At 36.6% G+C, this 23,691-nt stretch overlaps 1 protein-coding gene across 6 annotated transcripts in view; it reads left to right on the top strand.

Moving 5' to 3' along the window:
* The window catches only part of GRIA2 (glutamate ionotropic receptor AMPA type subunit 2), an 88,374-nt gene that overhangs the window by 33,948 nt on the left and 30,735 nt on the right, over nt 1-23,691 (top strand). For all 6 annotated transcript variants that reach the window (XM_068137207.1, XM_068137206.1, XM_068137205.1 and 3 more), the window contains exons 3-6: nt 4,386-4,625; nt 8,370-8,566; nt 12,652-12,705; nt 15,721-15,882. In XM_068137207.1, coding sequence (XP_067993308.1) covers nt 4,386-4,625; nt 8,370-8,566; nt 12,652-12,705; nt 15,721-15,882 — 653 coding nt within the window. The remainder of the gene's footprint in view (nt 1-4,385; nt 4,626-8,369; nt 8,567-12,651; nt 12,706-15,720; nt 15,883-23,691) is intronic.

Genomic DNA, 23,691 nt, shown 5'->3' with positions numbered 1-23,691 from the left:
CTTCTTTGAACATTGGAGAACTGGATTTTTCCTAATTTATTTAGCCTACCATGACCCTAGGAAAAGCAGCTTCATCTGAAGTTGTGCTGTCTACATACAAAGTGCTTCAGGGCTCTAAGTAACACTTTGAGGGGTCTTGCATGATTCCAATTGCCTTACTCCCTCTTCCAGAAGTTTACCCCTCACATCTATAAGGCAATAGTGTAATCTGAACGGACAGAACAGACCATGAAGATTATATATAACACTATGAAACACTATAACACTATATATAACACTATGGAAAAAAAAACTGTGTAGTCTATAAAAATGTATGCAATATGCTTTCTGCTATGCTGTAATTTTGTTAATGGCTTTGGAAGCAATCTGTATTGTTTTTTATTTTCATAATGATTTTCTGATGCAGTTTCAATCACATGTGAATTCTTTTGGCAGCTGTGGTTCTTTCTTATTTTTTGCTACTTTTGTTCCGTCTATTGTTTGCGGTTCCTTTCTACCGTCTGCTCGTTCTTAATGTCGCGTTTTGGAAGCTGAAATTACCAACTGGGCATTCAGTTGCTGTTTCTTCTTCCTGGCCACTTCCAACTCATCTATCAACCTTTCAGACTAATGAGAGTTTCCTTTCTTTTTTTGTCCTTTTTGCAGAGGCAGTGCTTGAGTCTTTCTTTACGCATGTGCTGTATTTTCTTTCTCTTAGAAGTAAGAGAATTATTCCATAGGGCATGATTAAATAATATGCCCTGAAGACTTATTTCCCTATGTTTCTGTTAAAACAGTTTTTTTAGCACTACAGTAAACCAAGTTAGTATAATAAAAGAACATATAAAACTACAGTGGTACTAGACAGCATCTAAAATAAAAGCACTGAATGGCAGATATTTTCTCTCATTTCAAATCTTCATCTTTGGACAGAAACCAAGTATCATACCTCTCATATAAATAAAAATACAGAAATACTTGGGAAAATTAGAGGAAGGCTGGAGTCATAATAATATTTTTTGAAAATTATGTGTATGCAGGTACCATTGGATACTTCTTTCAGTAAGTTAGATGAGCATTTGCTAACTTTCTTTTCCCAATGGAATTGTCCCTGAATGTAAATAATTTTTGCATTCATTACCTTTGGAAAGGAATTTTAGCTTAGAAAGACTTGATCAGAAATAATTTCTAAACATATGTATTCAAACACAACTATTTCTAAGTGAGTTTATGCTTCTAAAGATTCAGTTCTACAGTCATGAAAATGAGCTATCATTCCTAGGCTGGCATCACTTCATTGTGTAAAATTAAGCATATTTGTAATATGTCTACACTTAAGAGTTTTTTAATACACACTTCTGTTGACACTTTTTGAGTCTTAGGTATAAGATGATTTGCATCACAGAAATATGTTCCATATTTGTTTCTGGAGTTATGACCACAGGGCTAAATACCAGGTTATCCTGCCCTATAATGCTAGTTTGCAAAACTGATTAGTGAAATGGAGAAAGTGTGAAAGACTGAGAAGTGTTAGTGTATCATAGTATAAAGGAAGTTGTAAGAAAAAACAGATGTGATTAATAGTGGAAGAGTTAATAACTGAGCAGGTAGTTTTGCCCCATGACAAGACACCCATTTCTCATTGCAGGCTTAAGCTTAGTTTTGTGGTTGAACAGATTTGGGCTCTTTTCAAAGAAAAGATTGGGACAACATAAACCCAAAGGAAAACAATTCATATGGTCGAGCTTCAAAGAAATGACTCCTGATAGTTGTTTCTAATGTCTTTAATAAAATAGATCTTTCATGTTTCTATGGCTTATAAGTTGTAATCATCATGACTTTTAATAACTGTGAACAGCTTGTGATTCACCATTATAAAACTACTGTCTCCCAACAATAACAACATGACTGTAGACTTAGTCTAAGGTGGGAATCTTGCCAAAAACAATTACACTTTCTGCATTATCTACAGGATCACCATCTCTTTTCCCTCTGCTCCTGAGACACCTCATTCCCCATAATGTTTCATAATAATGTTTAAAATAAAATGTATTTGCTTTTATCATGTTATCATTTGTCTACACTTATGGGTGGATTTCAGCTTTTAAAATGTATCTTCTTTAAGTAGCTAGTATGGCAGTGATTTGACTTGTCCAGTTAGAGGTGCTGCTTTTCACTTATCTCTCACTTTTAAATGGATTTTGAGACCTGTGTAGTTATGTAAGTTCAGGAGCCAGGAGGAGAGCCTTAACTAACACTTACAAACAGCGTAAGCAGTTTGACCTTCACCACCCCAAATATGTGTACCTGAGGCCTGGCAGATCTGTATTTCTCCAGTGTCAGGAAGGGGAAAGAAGAATGGGGGAGGAACCAAGATTGGAGTACAGTTGTCTGAGGACACAGGTGTTTATCTATTAGGGCTAGCAGTAGTTCTTCTGAGAAGAAACCACCCATGGTTTTCAGATTTTTCTGGTGCAGGCAGCTTGCCTTGGTTGTTGGCTGTTGTAGGTAGCTGTGCCTCAAATCATTGACCAGTGATTGAAGGAAAGCAATAGGTGTGACAGGAGATTGCATCCTAGGAGTCAGCAAAACTGGAATAAACCTTTTTATGATTCACTGATCCTGGGATGGCACTGTTGTTGTCTCTGTCACCTTATGTACAAGATTAAAATGGTTTAATACAGAAGATCACAGCAGTGTGCTGCAGAATTCTCACCCAGGGATCCAAGTGTAAACTGGTACTTTAACCTGCACATTTAGAGGTGGATTGTGAGACATGAATGCCTTTATTGTAGCAAGTTCAGAAAGTATTTAGCCTTCGCTGCAGATGAGGAACAATTGTTCATGAGTCTGTGGGGAGGTAGGGAGTTGAATTTGTCTCAGCAAGTAATTTGAAATAGAACAAGGAGTTCCAGTTCTTTGAACAGAAAAATCTCTTTAGAAAATTTACAGACTCTTTCAGAAACCTTTGTTCAACCTAGGCAGTTACACCCTTAGTACACTACACGCAGTTGCAACGAAAGAGGTCTGACCATCATGTACCCTAGCCCTGGAAAACCTTGCAACATCCTTTTGTAAAGGGATCTTACTCATCCAATTTTTTTAGTCACTTGTATTCTCTAACCTGAGGTGAAATTCTGACCTAATTAAAGTTAATAGATGATAACTGTTGATACTGGCAGACTCAGAATTTCATCAACATTCTCAAGGTGCTTTTAATTGGAGAATAGAAATGATTCAGGTAAGAGAGTATGTGGTAGCAAAGATAGATAAGCAAAGCCATGAAAAGAGAACAACAATGAATAATGATTCTAAAGGAATGATCTTTTTTTTTAAAGATTCAAAGATGTGATAACCTTAACAGGGAAAGTATTGGGTTGATATTAATTCAAAACCAAGAAATTTAAAAAATAAGTTAACTAATTTTTGCCTTTGTGTTCAAGGATTAGTGCGCCAGATAGCTGGACCAAATTAGTTTCAATTGCTTCAATTGTGATTTATGTCAAATATTGCAATGAGGCTGACTAGATGTTTTCTCTAGAAGAATGTCTCTTGTTCAAAGTGACTACATGCAAACCTAGGAATGTGTAAGTGATAAATGACAATCAGAGATAAACATCTCCTTACTGGTTTTAAAATTTTAAGCATTAATATAGCCTGCAATGTCAAGGAAGAAACCAGGCTAGAAGAACCAGCTCTTTTACAAAGGTGGTAGTGATCAGTAGCATTTGTCAATTGACTTGAATTGTCTCCAATGAGAAAAATAATCAGCATGTTACTTACACCGATGAGGTTATTCTTTCTGCAGCATGACTGCAAGTGTCATCCCGAAGGACCAGCTTTTGCTGGGTTCTACAAAGCAAGACTTAAAATAATGCCTTGAAAAAGAAAGGTTTTAAAACAAATAAACTTCTTACTTCTGTTAATTGCTGTTAATAGATTTGTTTCTACTTTTAGCTTCATATTTAACTAAATGGAAAATATGTAATCTGCAAAAAGCTCAGTGAGTCCCAACCTCAGAACCAGTTTATTTTTTACCATGACAAAAAGTTAACTATTTTCACAACATTGTGTGTGGTTGTAATGACTCATTCTATAAATTACAGCTGCCATTGATGTTTGCATCACTATTCTTTATATTGTAAACTGAATTTAGGAATAACTTTGTGATATTTCTATGTTATCTAGGAATCTGAACCATACCTCTGATTTATTTTTTTTAAGGAGTCTTTATATTACTGATTGATAATACTAACAATAATTTCCATAGCAGAATATTACTGTTTTCTCCTGGTATTTATGTGATTGGATACTTTCATTATTTCTCAATATATACATAATAGCATTTTCGAGAAATTTTGGGGAAAAAATTCTTCCACCTAATTGTTTTTCATTCTCCCTCCCAGTCTGCTCCCAGTTTTCAAGAGGAGTCTTTGCCATTTTTGGATTCTATGACAAGAAGTCTGTAAATACCATAACATCATTCTGTGGGACCCTTCATGTCTCCTTCATAACTCCCAGCTTCCCAACAGATGGAACACATCCCTTTGTCATTCAGATGAGACCTGACCTCAAGGGAGCACTTCTTAGCTTGATTGAATACTATCAGTGGACCAAGTTTGCATATTTGTATGACAGTGACAGAGGTAAGATGTGGTACTTTTTATCTGCACACTGTTTGCTAGATCTGTATCACTGAAATGCTGAATTAGTATTAGAAAAGTAAAAAAGGAAAGGAATATTTACTTGCAGGAAGTGTAACTGTAATCTTCAATTCAGAAATAAGCCTTTGGAAGAGAAACAAAATTGTCTGAATAAGAATGAAATAATTACAGTATGTCTTAATAGAATGTAGTACAGCCGTCTCAAGTCCTGTGTCCTTTTATGACTGTTGCAGTAATACTATAACAATTTATGAACTGGGAAAAATCACTTGCAAATCGTGGTACATCAATTTTCTGACAAGAAGCAGCAGTATACAGAATTGGAGAGGTTTTGACTGTACTTTCTGGGATTCCATTATTGTCATTCTGTTGTCAGGGTCTTCTTACCTAGTAGTCCTTGGTTAATGTTTTTTGATTCTTACTTTATGCTGTTCCCTTTAAAAAGGCTATTTTGTGGCTCATCTGCATTGGTCAGAATTAAGTGCACATTAAATAACAAGGTGCCACTAGATTTGAAGGATGGTTGTATTACACCATGGTTTGTTGAGTAATGGAGTGACGTAAGATTCTTTGCATTCTGATACCATTTATGCATCATATTCTTCAGAAGCTGAAGGGGCTTCCTCAAGGCAGAAATTTATCACTGTTGTAAACACTAAAGTTAGATAAACTAATACTGGTGTGTACCCTCCAACAGTAATGTTGTGTGGGACAATGAACCCTAAGCCATTTCTCTGGCAGAGCCTTTTCAAATTCACATTAGAATCAAAGACTCTGCAAAGTCCCATTTCCATTGCCACTGCCTTTGTAGAAAGGACAGATGTAAAATTACTTAGCCAACACTCATGTTAGTCAGCTGGTAGTGTGTAGTACATGAGCTGTGTGTGGTTTGTTTTTAAGAAATACTGAAGAACACCTAGTTCTTGGGAGCTGCACTGCCTGAATCTGGCCACAAATAACGGCATGGAATTGTTACTTGTAGTTACCCGTTGGTTATGCCTTTTTTCCCCTTGTTTGTTTTGATTGTGGAAAGGCACCCCAGTGACAAAAAGTTGCAATGCATGAAGCTCCCACCTTTATGTTAAGTAAATCCTTGTTCTTCAGTGCTCCCACTGATTACACAAGGTTAATCTGAAGAGTCAAAGCAGTTGCAGTCAGCATCGCTGACATCAAATGCTGAATAAAGAGGGTCCACAATTCCTCTAAACACTTCTGTATAAATGTTAATGTAGTGACAGTGGTGTATATTTAAGGAATTACAGATAATTTAAATTGTTGTCACCTTCAGGAGTGAGATAGAAAAGGCAAAGAGACTTAGTCCTTATGGAAGCTGGGGAAGCTAACAGTAATTGGTTTGATAACTTTTTCCAAAATAATAATTTATTGCTACTTTTACAGCTTTTCTGTGTTTAGGACCTGACTGGTTGAAGTGTGGGGCAATTTTATACCTCATTCCTGTCTAAAGAACTGAGGTCATCCAGTATATACACATTCAAGCTAATAGTGATGCTGAGCCACATTGTATAGGAGCAGCAGCTGGATTAATATGACAGTTGCTCTCATGTAATGTGGGTCAGTGTCCCTTACCCTCCTTGCCACCTCTGTGTTGCCAGTAGTGACATTATTGGAGGATTCTGTGTAACAATTACTAATTTACTCAGCCTCTGTTCAGAGGCTCACTGATTTAAGAGTTTATCCCCTGAAAACCAAAAGACTTTCAGCCACAAGAGGTTCCTGATTAGAATTATTCCTGCAGTTTAAAGAAGTAACTGTAATTGGAGTTTTCTCCTCTGCAGAGTCCCATTTCCATTGCCAGATACTGACACATTCACGAAAGTATTGCTGTGAAGACCTTTTTGGTTTGTTTTTCGTTGCATTAGAATGTGTTATTGCTATCAGGTAGAACTTAACTGTGTGGAGATGACAAATATGACACCTATGAAAAGCAAGAAATCCAGCCAGCCATTTGACATGTCTTCAGAGAGCACCTTGAGAAAAGAGTGTTCCTGGGAGGAATGGAAGATCAGAGAAGTAAAATATAGAAATCCTTTGTAATAGAGAATATTAACATTAATAGCCCTAATTAATTTATGCCTAACTGAGATGCTGTTTAAGACAGAGTAAACAGATTATATGTTTCAGTTTAGTTTGGTTTATTGGTTTGGGGTGTGGGTTTTGGTTGGTTGGTTTGGTTGTCTGGATTTTTTTTTATAATTATTTTAAATTATCATTGAAGTTACCATTATTTTGAGGTGTAGTACTCTTTAGTGTTTTAAAATATTCCCTTCATCTTTTAGTTTACATACAGTAATTATCTTTTTGTGTGAGCTCTCCATGGTTTATAAGGACCCTTGGACTGTCTTTATCTATTATTTTAAAACAAATATTGATTGCACGACATACAAAACTTTATATTAGTCCTTTTTAAAGCTGACAGAAAACCAGAACTATTTGAGATAATCATTGAATTTGTGCTTTTGGAAGGCTTCCATTTTCTTCCTTTGCTGATGACCTGTTCCGTATAGCACTGTATGTCTTTACCGTTTTCCCTGATAAAACTGAATTGCTAAACACTGACCAATAATTATTTGTTTATTTATTTAATTCACAAACTAAATTACTTCTTAGTACTTTCTTTCTGTGTTTGTGGTCATAACCACTATTATTTCTCATGAGAGTTATACCTGAAACTTCCTTTATATACCAAGACAAAAATTTGCCTCGAAGAAATTACTATTGGTGCTCTATGACTTCAGGGGAGATGAATGTGCAAAAATGTCAATTGGCTTAAAAACATCAACTGCCTGTGAGAAAGTATTAAAGAAAAAAAAAGAAAATTAGTCTATCTGCCATCTTTAAAATTGCACTTTAGAATTACATAGAATTCTCTGGAAGGAATTTAAACATGACAAGTCTAATTCCTTTGCTGCCGGAACTTGTTAAAATGGTATTTGTTGAATAGCAGAAATTAATTTCTAGCAGCAACATTCATGCTTCTGTACTCTGTTATTTAATTCTTGAAAAGGAAAACCAGTCAAGTAAAATGTTCACTGATTTTACATTATATTGAAGGCAGTTGCAGCTGTACAGACCATTACAGCTTCCTGTCTGGAATATGCCAAAAGAATAAAATGGAAGCAAACTTCTGTTGACCCCTTGTAGGTGTTAGCACTGAGCCTACTTATCCATATGGAAAAATGTATCTTAGCTCATCTTCTTTCATAATTAGGGGTATGTCTGTAGGCAACAGAAATCATAACTCCATTAGTGCAACTGCAGAACATGGGAATTTTACCATACACTTGTGTGAGGTCTGGGTTTAAATACAGTACTGCTCAAGTGCTGTGAATTACAGCAGTTCAACTGCATTCCTAATTAGCAGCTTGTCATTATTGGATATCCTAGAAGAGCTCTTTCCCAACATAGAGAATTCCAGCAGTGGATCAGTGAAACTTGCAAAATCCCACTCTGCAGAAGGGTGAAGCAAAATCAAAATGTTGACTTTACAAGGCTCTACTCTGATTCCTTGCAGAAAATAGAAATCCCATGCAATACAAAGAGATTTGGACCACACATATCTCCATTTGTGAGTCCTAAGAATTTGTAGCAGTTCGGACAGGTTACAGGGAAGTCTTAAATAAGTAGTCTCATAAATCACATTCTAGAAGCTTGTTATTCCTGAAGCTTTATCAGTCCTATCTTCTGTTTTCTCCTGTGCTTCACTAGGCTTATCAACATTGCAAGCTGTGCTGGATTCTGCTGCTGAAAAGAAATGGCAAGTGACTGCTATAAATGTAGGAAATATTAACAATGACAGAAAAGATGAAACTTACCGTTCACTGTTTCAAGATCTAGAGGTAAAAAAGGAAAGGCGAGTGATTTTGGACTGTGAGCGTGATAAAGTCAACGACATTGTTGATCAGGTTTGCTATTCTCCATTCTTCATTGACAGCAGTTGGCTATGTTCTATAACTAAGCGTAATGAGTTCATATCTCTTGATCTTATTTTGTGTGATTATTGTGTATCATTTGGAAGTGACAGATTTGTATTGAGGACCATGTGTATATCAGGCAGAAAGTGAGCACACAAATCCTATAATCCTTCTTTCCTTAAAGGCAAGATAATTCTATCTGGATAAATCCCATATCCTGATTATTTAAAAAAGCAAAAAATAATCTTGTTGAGGCTATTTCACCACTTGAGTAGTATACTATATTATATGTAGTTGATACGCTGTTATAAATGGTGCGTTATAAATACTTTTATAATCTCTAGAGATTAGTTCTCCTTACATACAGAAAATACTTTCTACTTCTAATGCTTTTTCCAATAACCCTTTACATCTTGGGAAGACTCTGTCTTCAGTTTCTTTTTTCCTATTTAACTCCCTATATAGTTCATGTTCCTAAGCTCTTTGTCATTTGTACTGTCATTAGGTCTCTTCATTTTTAAGGAAGCTCTTCAAGTGTGCGTGCTTTCCATAGCTAAGGCCTCCTGAACTTTAAACAGAACAGAAAATTATGTCTTCACTCCACCTACACATACATTATTTGCCAAATTAAAAAACAAAATATTTTCATTTTCACAATAGCATCAGATTCAAATTATTGCATTACTGTAAATTCTTTATGATTCTTTTTTTCTGAAGAAATATTAGAGCAGATGGTCCTTGAGGTCACTTTCTGTGATTACCTTCTAATTCATTTCTTCAATCCTAGTGTCTAGGAAAGTTTTACTGCTTCTGTTCATGCATGTGAAGCACAATGGAAAATAAGAATAGCTCCCTGCTGACTTGAGCTGGACCATGTAAAACTGTGCACCATCTGTAGGGATATATCAGAGTGTGGATGTATCTATCTGTTGCTTTTTGAAGGATTTGTTATTTTGGTCTTTGCTACCAAGGTCGTTGCGCTGCTCAGGCAATGACCAGTGTCCTAAATGGAATGCATTGTATTTGTCTTTTTTATTTGGAATTCACATCTACAATCTGTTTCTGTAGTTTTCAAGGTCAATTTGAATTTGAACCTATTCTCCAGAGCATTTTCTATTTCCCTATCATGTACAGTTTTTAAAAAATATTTTCTGACTTGTTATCTATGTCAAAAAATGTATTTGAGTAGAGCAGTATCTGAGGGAAATAGGCCCTCTTCAGCTGGTTCTGTGTTGCTGTTTAGGCAGTTGTTTGCTTACATTACAGTGACTTTTGTCTTGGCCATGTTCCCTTAAGAAACAATGGGATACAGGGCAAAAGCCTTATCAGACTCAAAATGTGTCACATCTGCTGTCTTCTCTATCTCTATCTAGCTGTCATGTCAGAGAAAGGGATTAAATTGCTTTGACATATTTTCATCCTGAGAAGACAATATTGACTGGTTATCATCTTATCCTAGAAAATTAAGTATGTAATATTCATTATAATCTCTTCCCTGATATGAAAATTTGGCTGACTTCAAGTTTCTTCTTTTGCCACTTTTCAAAAGACAAGAACTCTCTTTATACTTTAGTTGCCACTCATTTTTACTGTCTTCGTTTAATAAAAGACCTATTTTTCCCTCTGGCTGTTTCTTGTTTTGATTGCAGCTCTGGGATATTTTTATGGCTTTAATTGCACTTTGATAGATTCTGCTTTGTTTTGATTCTCAGATTTTCTCAGCCAATCTCCTGCTACTCCTTAAGCATATGGATGGATGGATAAACTTTGTTTCTGCTGTTTTGATTGGTAAATCAGTGAAGAATTCTAGATAGCTGGATCAGCCACACATGTCAGTTAATACAATTCCAATTAGTTCTGCTGAAAATAGTATACTGCTATGCCTGAGAAGATGGTCTTCTAAACTGCTGTCAATTGCCTTGAAATTCTTTTTTGCAAGATGCTCTAGCGGTTTCTGGGGTTTGGTCTCTTTTAAGCCCATTATACTTACAGTCTTTTTCTGGAACTTCCCTTCTATACATAAAATGAAATGTGCTGAGCAATGGATTCCTGGGCATGTAGCGTCTTTTGATTGTGTTCTTCTGGTTTTCTTTTCTAAAAGCAGAAGATACATACTTCACGTCTTGATTTGCTACCAGATTTATTATTTATTTTAAAAGTTCTTTTAATTCCTGCCCTGAAAAAAAGCTGTGTGATTTCCTTCTTTCCATGAGGATGTCTAAAGTAGACCCTTTGTATCAGTATCCCTTCTCTGTGTATTAGTACTGAGAGACCTGCAGCAGGCCTTCTGTTGACCAGATTTTTCTTGAGTACTGAAGTATTTGCACCCTTGAAATATTGAGCAGCAACTTCATTACTTTATTCCTTGCTTTCCATTCTTTAACAAACCTGTCGTGATGCTTTGATTTATTCCACTAACATTTTAGGCTATGCTGATAACCTTAGGTTCACCCAGTTGCACTCTAGTCCTTGGACCTTTTATAAGTACACAATGTATTTCCAAAGTTGCTTCATTATTCTTGTGTTTGATTATTTTTTTTTTTAATCTTGTGATACAATTTCTCTTCTAGATTTCAACAACTTATGTAAATTGGAGTTGAAAATTATTTCAGTTCCTCAGGTCTTCTCAGTCTAATTTATATTCCTCTTCTCTGATTTGGCAGGTCACTGTTACCATGCCCTTCATCATATAGCTTTTCTCAGCCAACTTCCTTTGCAGACTCATGTTCCCCTGCTAACATCCTTTGGGCAGCCATGCAATTACTACCACTACTTGTCTATCCTTGCATGAGTTGCTGGTCTAAACTAGGGACTCTGTGTGCACAGTTCCTTCATCATGGCTTTTGAAGCCACCACTGAATCTTCTCAGAGTCACAACTAGTAACATGCTTACTGTTCATATGGATGAGTGGCACAGGGCAATATTTTCAAAGCTAGTGGCAGTTAGAGCAGAGTTCTAACTATTGATCCAAAGACTTGCAGATTTTTCTCAGATACCAATAATGAGGAAGTATTTCATGCACAACAACTAATTTGCTCTAACTGAAGTTTCTTTGGGAAGCAGCAGCTGCATAAGAAATAGTTCTTAAATCTTTTAATAAATAATGAGTTTTAAGTAGTCTGAACTGGTTTAGAGTAATTAAGTTCATATATCATGCATATAGAGGGCTCAAAAGAGGAATAATTGAATAACTTCTACACCCTTTGTAATACGATCCCTCTCAGTTTCAAATTCTAGTAGTACAAAATTCAGTGTTTAACACTGTCTTCTGCTATTTTTCTTTAACTTCATTACAGTAAGCATGTGGAATGTCATTCACTACTAGCCTGATAAAAATTACAGGATACCTGTTCTTGAATGTTTTAGTTATATGTTAAATGAGGAGACAAATGAATTATCCTTTATTGATTTAAGCTGTTCTCATTGTTTGAAAGATGGAAGAAACCTCTCGAGTGCTCTTATCTCCCACATCTATTCTCTGGAGAAGTGCTTTGCTTCAAAATGCAAACTCCCCCATGCTTATACAGTTGTAATTAGGCTTATTTGAGAGACTTATCCATGCTGTATGCTGCCAGTGGAGACTGCTGAGAAACCACCAACTGGCTTTGAAGGAGATTATGAGGAAGCCTTAGGGCAATAAACAAGGATTTGAACTTTAAGAAAATTCCTTGTAATGTGGATGGCTTTCATTAATGTCAGTGGGCTTTTAAACCTTTTCTAGTTCAAGGAACATTACAATTCTGCTGCAAAAGAAGCAGAAGCTATGCATGAATCTCTGAGGCACAGTGCTTCTACTGCATGATGCTCACTCTCTCCTGTCTGGATTGTGCTTTTAATACAGAGCATAGTTATTAGTATTCAGCTCCTCTGCTGACAGATCTTGGGACTTGGGTTTGAATATGACTAATTTCCACCAACAGAGAGTATGGTCAGTGATGCATTAGGTAAAATGAAAACTAAAGCACTGAACAAACTCTGTATTGCATACTCTTAGCTGGCATTTGCACCATACTAGATTTTGCAACATATAGCAGATGAATGTTCTCCATTACAGAGTATTTCTTCTTTTTTACAGGTTATCACAATTGGTAAACATGTTAAAGGATACCATTATATAATTGCCAATTTGGTAAGCATTTTTAATATTTAAAATACCTGTATGACTGAATTTACTGTTTTTAGTAACTAGCCTTATTATAACTAGTATTTTGGGGGTTTTAATGCACTTTGGAAAATAGAAAAAAGCTGAATGTCTTTATCTTTGCTAAATGAATGATATTTGTTTCATTGCCTGAGTCTTTCTAGTACTTAAATGCCTTCTGCAGTATTCCCATCAACGAGGGTGAAGGCTGCCCAGCACCTTCAGTAGACTCATCCCCTTTTTTACATACTTCTGAACAAAAATACCTTTCTGCATTATAGTCTGATATATTCATTCAGCAAACCAGTGTTTCTTCTCTCACCTTTAAAGTACTTAAAAATTAACTTCTCAGCTTTCATTCTCCCAGACTAGTGAGTTTCAGCTTTACACATCTTTATTCCTACGATCAGCTTGGTAATCAATTTGAATTAATCTTTTATTGAACATAGATGATCAGGTATTATAGCTAATAGTGTCCCTAAGGGGGAAGTTCAGGAAGCTCTAACTAAATTCTGTCAAATCCATGTTTTCTAAGTGTGTCTTGAGAGTAAAGGGATATTTTACTGACTTTAGTTCAACAAGACTTACTTAGGAAGCTGCGGAGTTGAATCCAATGGGATTTTTGTAACACGTAAAGCAAATTCTGCAGCCTTGAATCTCACGTATTTTGTTCCAGAAAATAGTTTTTGGAGTTCCATGGTGTGAGTGCCTCTAAATTTTTTGCGTCCTTTATTCTTGGACTATGATAACATTTGATATAAATTCCAGCAGGGTGAGGAGTGCTCTAATTTACACTCTGTTTTTCATGGCCCTTTGGGGGGCCTGAGAAAACAGAAGGACCATGGTATGTCTTTCACACTTCAGGCATAACCTCTATCTCCTCTCAACCTTTGATCAAAACACTTCTCCCCTCCAGGCAGACAGTATTCTGAAGAACCATGTATATTGTCAGACAGGTGCAAAGAAGCCTTATACTCAAGACTTCTTTAAAAGCAGAACATTAATTTCATTTTTCTATTTATTAACTCATTTATAGGATAAAGAAGTTAAGCGACTGATATTCACAAAATAAGCATAAAAGTCTTAGAGAATTTGAAAAATTCCCTCAGTGTTAGATATTTGTATTTTGCATTGCAAATCTTGTATAAAAAGTGGTTTTGGTCTTAAGGGAAATAAACGTTTTAGAAAAATTGCCTAATGTATGTCATTATGTTAACTGGTTGCTATTTTAGCCATTGAACCTTTATTAGAATAAACCTTTATTAGAATAAACCAAACCAGGTTGGAAGAGACCTTCAAGATCATCGCATCCAACCCATCAACCAATCCAACCCACCCAAACAGCTAACCCATGGCACCAAGCACCCCATCAAGTCTCCTTCTGAACACCTTCAATGACGGTGACTCCACCACCTCCCCGGGCAACCCATTCCATAGCGCAATCACTCTTTCTGTATAGAACTTCTTCCTAACATCCAACCTGAACCTCCCCTGGCGCAGCCTGAGACTGTGTCCTCTTGTTCTGGTACTGGGTGCCTGGGAGAAGAGACCATCATCAGCCTGTCTACAACCTCCCTTCAGGTAGTTGTAGAGAGTGATAAGGTCACCCCTGAGTCTCCTCTTCTCCAGGCTAAGCAGCCCCAGCTCCCTCAGCCTCTCCTCATAGGGCTTGTGTTCCAAACCCCTCACCAACTTTGTTGCTCTTCTCTGGACTCGTTCCAGCAAGTCAACATCCTTCCTAAACTGAGGGGCCCAGAACTGGACACAGGAATCGAGGTGTGGCCTAACCAGTGCAGTGTACAGGGGCAGAATGACCTCCCTGCTCTTGCTGGCCACATAGTTCTTGATGCAGGCCAGGATGCCATTGGCCCTCTTGGCTGCCTGAGCACACTGCAGGCTCATGTTAAGCCTACCATCAACCAGCACCCCTAGGTCCCTCTGTGCCTGGCTTCAGTTTGACTTCAGTTTGTAACAGTAAACCCATAAGATCTAAAACTTACTGAATCTTGTGTTTTTAAAACTGTTTAATGCCATATTTACTTCCTACAGGTTTATGCAGTTTAAATGCAAATGTTGTAGATCTTTTGTGGAATGCCATACTAAATGTCTTTGATAATAATTTTTAAATTGCATTTTTCTCTGGCAGAAAGAAACTTATCTAGTATGTGATAGTATCCCATCTTCTTCACTGAATCCACCTTCTTATTCTTTATTGAATGTAATAATGTTCTCCTTCAGGCTGATCATTAAGTCAAGACATTGATCTGTTTTAATAATGGAATATGCTCAAAAAACACTCAACAGGTCAAAATATACAATGAATGTTCCTGTTCAAACATGAAGCTCACATGAAGTTTCATGATCCCTGTTGTAGTGCATTAGCATGCAGCAACACATCACTGATGAGTATCATTAAGTAATAATTTAAGAGCACCTAGTATAGCAGTTGTAGAAACTTCTGATAATGTGGTGTTTCATATGAATTTGTTTGTATGATGATTTGGGACAAGTTACAACACAAAACACAGGAAACCATGTATGTACTCTTTGAAAGAATGAGAAGTAGTTCTTACAGAAGCGGGAGGAGACAGGGGAGGTGTTAAGTCCTTCCACATGCTGTAGTCTTCTTTACAAAAAGAGGACACAACTGTGACCGTAACTATTCCTGGCCAAAATTCTCTTCTTTTTTGTGTCAGTCTTCCCTTTCTCCTTTAAGTAATCCCATTGAAATTAACAGGATTCTTTAGGAAGGTAAGAATGGGAAGGACAGATCTTTATAGAAATGAAGGTCTGTGTCTGGAGAAGAACAAGAGCCATTGACTGGCTGGCAGAGCTCACAACTTAATCCTGGCAGCCCAGGATTTTAAACTTGGATCCTGTTTGAGGACAATGTTGGCTTGTACTTCTGCAGTAAAAGTCATATGGTAACTCTTTATTTGTATATACTATTTAGAGATCTGCTAAAATTATTGGAATAGCGGACATAATGTTTTCTGTGCCCAGGGATTTACTGATGGAGATTTGTCAAAAATTCAGTTTGGAGGAGCCAACGTCTCAGGATTTCAGATAGTTGACTATGATGATCCTCTTGTGTCAAAATTTATACAGCGCTGGTCAACACTGGAGGAGAAAGAATATCCTGGTGCACACACTAGTACAATTAAGGTACGTCTTACGTTTGTTTTAAGCTTGACAGATGTACTGAAAGGGAGGGAATTGAAATAGATATAGGAGACAGATTAAAGCTCTTCAAGATCAGCTGTACTAAGGCCATTTTATATTTCTCTGAGGTACTTTTAACACTCTCTGTCATACGACTGGTTGAGCAAAAATGATGAATACAACTTTAAGTTTTCCTATGTTACTATAAAGCTGCACCTGACAGCTTGTTAGGTGATTGCTTTGAATGTGGTGATATATTAAGTGTTTAATGAATTCTTTTGGTTTTTCTCTTGAAATATTTTAAGAGCAAATACATAGTCATAAGCAGGCATCCAGGGAACACAGATCTAGGACTTTCTGTTAAAACATAATCTCCCAAGGAAATAATAAGACACTTACATTGAGACAGATGCTTAAATCCTACAAAAACTCCTAAAAGGTACAGAATCATGGTCTGATTTCAGGCCTGAGTGACCATTATGAAGATCAGGTGGTGCTTGCAAGATGTTAAAAAGAATAATGCCCTTTTAATGCAAAGTAATTGTTTTTTAAGTAACACAATCAGAAATTTCATTAAGAATAACTAAAAGGCATTAAGACTGAAAGAAAAATATCAAATATTCTAGGCATAACTTTTTTGTGTTTTGTTGTTACAATGTGAACCATATGTTTGATTTATAGTGAAATGAATAAGAAGTTTCAGAATGGAATGGAAGAGCCAATTTTTAAATTCCTGGGACAAAAAACTTTTAAAGTATACAACCTTAATTTAAATTAAATAATAAAATCTGGAGATTCCTTTTTTTCTGAGACTGAATTTGGGGGTAACTTTGTCAAAGCTATAATCTTTATTTGGTTACTTTTCTATTTTCAAACCTTTATGATAGAATGAGTAATCTTTTAAATTTTATGTTTGACAAAATAGAGTCTGAGTTGTGCCTTTAGTCATATTCATATTAGTATGTGTAGTATATGTAGCTTTAGGTTATCAGTGTAATTCTTTTGTCTCTCTGTCTCCTGATTGCTCAAATCTATCTACCTATCTGCTAACGCTGCAGGATTGTAGTCTGGAAATAATCTCAGTGACGTGCACAACTGAAGTAAAAGAGTCTAATTGAAACTAAGATTCAGTTTTCCTCACTGATGGAAAATAAATCAGTGGGACATAATGTTGAGGATTCTGGTACCTGGTATTACTTACAGTAGGGGGCAAATTGCATGTGTGTTACATAAGATGAAGTGGTTGCAGTGTTTTATTATGGCTTTGAAATGTACGACCTTATCACTAACATTCCCTTTATTTCTTCCATGATAGATCCTTTCAAGCCTAGTAGAAATGGGGAGGGGTAAAAGAGTATATAGAATATGTAATATTTTGACGTTTATTGTGTCATGGATTGGAAAAATAAATTAATTGAAACATCTCTTTTTGTTAATTTCATTAACTCAAAATACATTTAAAATTAAAGGGCTGATCTTTCTTCCTTTTTATGTTGTCTGCTTAAGGAATAAAGAATCACAGTGGCATTCAGTCAAGAGACTGAGACACTTTAAATTATCAGATAATTTAAATTTATAAATGCTAGAGTTGGATGTATATTGCTATGTTTGGAAAGATTGATTATATCAGTTACTGTATTTCTTTATGTAGCTTTCTACCTTTTGCCCTTAGACATATATTAGTTGACATTTTTGTATGTCATTATGTGTAAGTACAGAGATATGTCACATTTCATTCCCATCCTTCAGGGAGCTAGAGGCAGAACAGAATCACAGAAATTGTGGAAACAGAACAAGAAAGGTCTTTGAGCAGTCAGTTTTCCAACCCATCCTCTTTGCCTGAAGGCAGAATCAGATCTACCTGTGCGTTTCCTGCAATTAGTGATTTCACAACTGTGCAAACATTCTGTGTCAGAGATTAAATATTTTGGTTTGGTTTTTGCCTAACCTTAATCATAGAATGGTCTGGGTTGGAAAGGATTTCCAGGGGTCATCTAGTCCAATCACCTCTGCAGTAAGCAGGGGCATCCTCAACTACATCAGGTTTCTCAGAGCCCTGTCAAGCCTCACCTTGAATATCTCCAGGGTAAGGGTTATATTATCATGGTAAGGGGTATATTTCTTATTCACTTGGACTTAATTTTCAGTAATCAAATGTTATTTAGAGGGAATGCTGGAAATTAGAATAGTGGGCTTGTCACTTCTGCTTCTTGCACTAATTCAGAAAACAAACGTTCTGCTTATCCATACCAGTAACAGGATTAATTTCTCCTACTGTTCAGTCTCCACCTGCAGAAAAGCCATGTTGCATGAGAAAATGACTAATATTTAGCTCACAGTGATGTTTTATCAGATCAATGTACTCAATTACTGCTTTGTCTGTTCTAATGGATATAACTTTTTAGCTTTCTTTCTACATTTGAAGATGGCTGCCATATTTGTCCTGTCTTTTCCCCATGCTAAAAAAAAAATCCCTCTTTTGTTTGAATTTTCCACTCTAAGATCCTGTTCATCATTTTGCTCTAGAACTTTGAAGTGCCAGGCTGGATGCTGAGTGCAGTGCTGTAGAACTTGAAATAATGGTTTCACTTAGCTCAGAGACAGTCCTCCTTTCAGGGCTTCTTTTTATGCTAGTCTTTTTTTTTCTTCCCTTTTTTCTTCAGCATTGTGACACTATTGAAGTGTATTTGTCATGAGATACACATAAGATCTAGATGTTTTTCTGCATTGTTTTTCCTCTACTTCTGCCAATTTTAGATAGTCTCATGCCATATGTGTGTACTTGATAATTTCTTTAAAGTACAGGGCTTTTCATGTATTCATTTAGATTGCATTCCCTACCTGTCCTTCCTGAACATGGCATTTGTTCTTATATTGATACTCTAGCTGTGTAATGTTACCCTTTGTTTCTTGGAATAGTGTGTAATTACCTCACTTACTGGGCAAGTTAATTCACTGGTCTTCTGTTTGTCCCTTCTGTGATCGTGTAAGTAACACTTCTGGCTCCTGTCAGGAGCTACTAATAGCTTCCCCTATGTCTGCGGATCCAATGCCAGCCAGTAAAGTTGGACCTGTTGCTGGTCATGGCTGAGCCCATCAATGATGGTGGTAACACATCTGTGATATTTAAGAAGGGGGAAAATTTGCTGCAAAACAGCATCTGAGAGAGAAATAAGAATATGTGAGACAACCAATTGCAGACACCAAGGTCACTGAAGAAGGAGAGGGAAGAGGTGTTCCAGATGCCAGAGCAGCAATTCACCTGCAATCTGTGATGAAGACCATGGCGAAACAGGCTGTTCCCATGCAGCCCATGGAGGTTAACAATGGAGCAGATAGCCACCTTTATCCTGTGGAGAACCCCACATCTGAACAGTTGGATGCTAGAAGTAGGCTGTGACCCTGTGAGAAGGCTGTGCTTGAACAGGCTTCTGGCAGTACATGTGGGCCTATGGTGATAGGAGCCCATGCTGGAGCAGGTTTGCTGGGATTCATCAAACACAGCATAATCAGCCAGTCAAAAGAGGTGATAATCCTGCTGTATTCAGCATTGGTGAGGCATCAGCTTGAATAGTGTGTGCAGCTCTGGGCTCCACAATTTAAGAGGGATGTGAAGGTCATTGAATGCATTCAGAGGACAGCAGCAATGCTGGTGAAAGGAAAGTCATGTGAGGAGCAGCTGAGTATTTTTGGCCTGTCTAGTTTGGAGAAAACGAGGCTCATTGCTGCCAAAGAGGAGGGGTGGAGAGGGAGGTGCTTTTGGTATCCTGTGACAGGATGTGTGGGAATAGTTCAAATCTGCACCAGGAAAGTTTAGACTGGAAGCATCTTTGCCTAGGGAGTGGTCAGACACAGAAATAGGCTTCCTTGAGAAGTGGTTGATGTCCCAGTCTTGTCAGTGTTTAAGGGTCATTTGAACAATGCCCTTAACAATATGATTTAACTTTGGTCAGCCCTGAACTGGGCTAGATGATCATTGTAGGCCCCTTTTAGCTGAAATAGTTTATTCTATAAGCCATCGTACTCTGTGTTTGAGCTTTCGTAAGGGCAACCTCAGGTGTAGTGCGTACAAGAAATGTCTGAGGCAACTTGTGTCTGTTACATAAACTAGGCATATCATGCAGAAAAGAATTTGGGGCTGCCTAGTTGAAGATGTAAAGCAGCTCAGACTTGTAGTGAATACCATTGTGTTGGAAGGTAGTAACAAGCCCAATACTCATTGCAGCTCTTTTTGATGGCTTGAAGTGCTTCATCCTGATACATTACATTTAACATGTTCAATATTTTGCCTTCTCTGTTGACCTCTAGGATTTTCAAGTCTCTTTTATACAACCAAGTCATCCGGTCTTTTAGAAAATTATTACTATGATTTTTTTCTTACAAAGACAGTGTGATTCTAGAATTATGAAGTGTTTGTATAGTACCAAACAGTATGCTCGTTGCAGAAGTTGAAACTGCCACTCTTTAAGTCACAAATGAACTAAGCTTATAATTGGAAGCTTCTGTTTTAACTCTACTGGTGCTGATTTAAGTCAAGGATGGAATACAGAGAACATGCAGACAAATATAAATGTACTTACTTACCTTACAGAAATTATTACAATTTAGATGACTCCCTGATAATAAGGAGCAAAGGAGAGTGAAAACATTTCCTCAAAGTGGAAAGCCAGAAAGAATGTGGTCCATAGATGAGTAAGCAAAGTGTATGTTTAATGAAACAGACAAACTCTTCATTTTGGGGTGATGAAAAATGGTTTTATAATGCCAGGCATTTTGATGACTTACAAATGATACTGTTGCATCTGCTACAGCTTTAATGGAAAACCATGATTGATTATGTCTGAATTCAAATAGATTATAATGATTTAGTAAAAAAAAAAACCCCAAATTAAATAGTTAATTTAAGTTCTTATGTGATTTAATCAGGAACTGGACTGGTGTTGACTGGGGAGAGGTGCTTTGCTGTTTGGTGTGTTGTGGGGTTTTTTATAGTGCCCTTGTGAAACTATGGATTTGTGTGATTTGTTTTCCAGTCCATCTGCTTCCTGGCCATAAAAAATAGACCTCTAGCTGCCTGGGCATAAAAAATTGTCCTCTAGCAGCTGATGTTCTAGCTGCTTGGTTTCACTGGGCTTTTGAATCCCAGTGTTCAGTCTTCTCTCCTTGCAAAACTATATATGGAAAATGTAGGCATAAGAAATTTCAGTGCTAAACTTCATGCTTCCTTTTAATAGCTTCAGGCTCTTTTGCATAAATAATCATTCATTCAAACCTATTGGTTTGTGTTGTGGTTTTGTGTTTGGCTTTTTTAAAGAAAGCCCAATTAAAGAATGTAACATTTAGTCAGTGAAAACAGGGGTGGTTTGAGGCACTATCTGTAGATTCGTCTGAGACATACAAAGGGTCTACTGACCCAAATCCTTCGATCTTGCAAGTAAAAGTATCTTGTCTGTGCTAAAGTAAACATTTTTGCCAGGCTTCAGAACACAACAGAGCTAAGTCCTGATGTCCCTATGCAGCTCTGTTCCTTTGAATTTGAATCCACTTATGCTTAATAATTTTAAGTGCCTCCTGCCTTTTTTTCCCAGGAGTTCTTTATCACTTTTTTCAAGCAGCAGTTCACTTGAATATGGTTGATATAAACAGATACTTCATGCTCTTAAGTGTTCAGCAAGATCAGGCATACCTCTGTCCTCACCAAGATTGATGTTATTTGATGGAGAAGTGGGGATAAGAGGAGAAGGGTTAGTGACACACAAAGCTGAAATTAAGAGGGGGAAAAATTTGTCATTCAAAGAGGGGTCAGCAAAGTGGAAGGAGCCTGCTGGAATTAAAGTGAAAGACACAGAAGGACAGTGGCAGCTCAGAGCCACAGAGAAGTCTGTGGCCAGATGTTTCTTGGGTCAGGGAAGTAAGGGAGGAAGAGAAGCACTGAGGATCACTTAGGTGGGTGAGAGAGGAGCGTGCAAGCTTACTGCTAGGCCAAGACTGGTGTCAAGGACCAGTCAGTTTAGGCAGCTGCCTGTATTAGCCAATATGAGTGGCAGAAAAGCAAACATGAAGTGTTTATTATTCTCTGACAGTAACTATTTCTTCGTAAATCAGCAAGCTGTGTATTCTACTAGGAATTATTTTGGAGCAAACAGGATGAAGCATTTCATTTGAGACAATAGGCAAGCACTTGTGCTGATGGAATAGATGAGACATGAATGAAAATAGGTGTTGCAGTTTAGGATTTTTATTTTTTTTAATTTAAAACTTGAATTACGACTTTTAAATTGCAGTGCTTGGAAATTTTTAGAACATTAAATGTATGATGAGAGCTCTCAGATTGTTGTGAGTTATTGGGGTCTGTGTTTTGTTGGTTTTTTTCTGTGACATTTGTTCACAGTGTATTGTAATGTCAAGTCCAAGTACCCCTCCTACAGATTGTTACAGAAAATAACAATGATTCATAGTATATTAAAACAAAAGTAAAAGATCATTTAATTTGGCTTTATTTAATAGGCTAATAAAAAATTCCAATATAAAGGATCCTCATATGAAACTCTAATTCAGAATAATTTCTGTTGCAGTGTTGTTCAGCTTCTAGGGTAATAATTTATATCTGTTAATTTGTACAGGAATTTCTGTTGACTATGAGGAAAATAATACAGCTGAAATGCCTAATGGAATTTTCTGGTTCTTATCATTTATATAGTATCAGTCATTTTATAAAAGAGAATCAACTAATCTCTATCTATTCTGCCTTCTTCATTAATTGCACTAACCATGAATTATTCTACTAGAAAATGGTCTAGAGTATGCTTTTATGATCATCTCAATAACGTTCTCTTGGTTAAAAGCTCCATTCAAGGAGATTTCCCATATTTAATAATGCTTGGATGGCCATTTTTATCATAGAAAGAGCATAGACTGAAGACTGTATTTCATTAAATATCATAGTAAAAGAGCATTTCACATTTCAAATTTGTATCTTCTCCAAGTCACATACAGTTACTGATTTATGAGTAGCCATAACTTTTGAACCGGAAGTGACTTTTGTAATAGAACAAGAATTTAAAGAGACTCCAAGTGTATTTTTAGGGTAATGCAGGGGAAAAAAAACAACCAACCAAACAAAAAATCCCACTTCACCACAAAAATCGTACCCCCACTTGCTACACCTAAAATGTTCATACTAACTCTTTCAAATATATTCCTTAAAGAATGATATTTTCATAGAAGTCTTCCTATTTTTACATTTTATTCTCATTCTCTGCTTTAATGTTTTCTTACCTGGTCTGTTTTCATTATTGTAACTAGAGGCTTCAGGTTTTCCTGCTGGATCCTGCTGATTATTAACATTGTGAGGGGTGTCATACTTTTCTCAAGCTTAGTCTTGAGGAGAAAGGTTTTAGGTATTCATATGGTGGCAATTAAAAGGCATATGTTCTTTGTGGTTTGCAGTAAATGAAAGGTGATTTTTGTCATCAGTGTCATTGCTGTTTTGCAAGTGCATTCTGTTTAAAGTTAAAAGCAAGATTACATGCATACTTGTAAAATATTCCTATTTTGCCAGTATGTATATTTTCCTCAGACAATTGCATCACTTTTTTGTAAGTAAAATGCTGTGGGTTCAAATCCAAGTCATTTTTTGTGTCAAGCTCTGTGGATTCAAATGCAAGTAATTGCCTTTATTTTTTTTTTTCAGACTCTGTGTGATTTTTTGTTGCTAGGAAGTTCACCAGGACTAAGCATTAGGATTGAGCATTAGAAGGATTTAAAAAAACTTCTTTAAAAATGGCAAAAAAGGTTACACAAATTTGAACA

The sequence above is a fragment of the Melanerpes formicivorus genome, unplaced genomic scaffold (assembly GCF_026170545.1).
Source record: "Melanerpes formicivorus ecotype bairdi unplaced genomic scaffold, bMelFor1.0.p_v2 SCAF_4, whole genome shotgun sequence".
NCBI lineage: Eukaryota > Metazoa > Chordata > Aves > Piciformes > Picidae > Melanerpes > Melanerpes formicivorus.
This window is presented reverse-complemented; position numbering and strand designations above follow the sequence as displayed.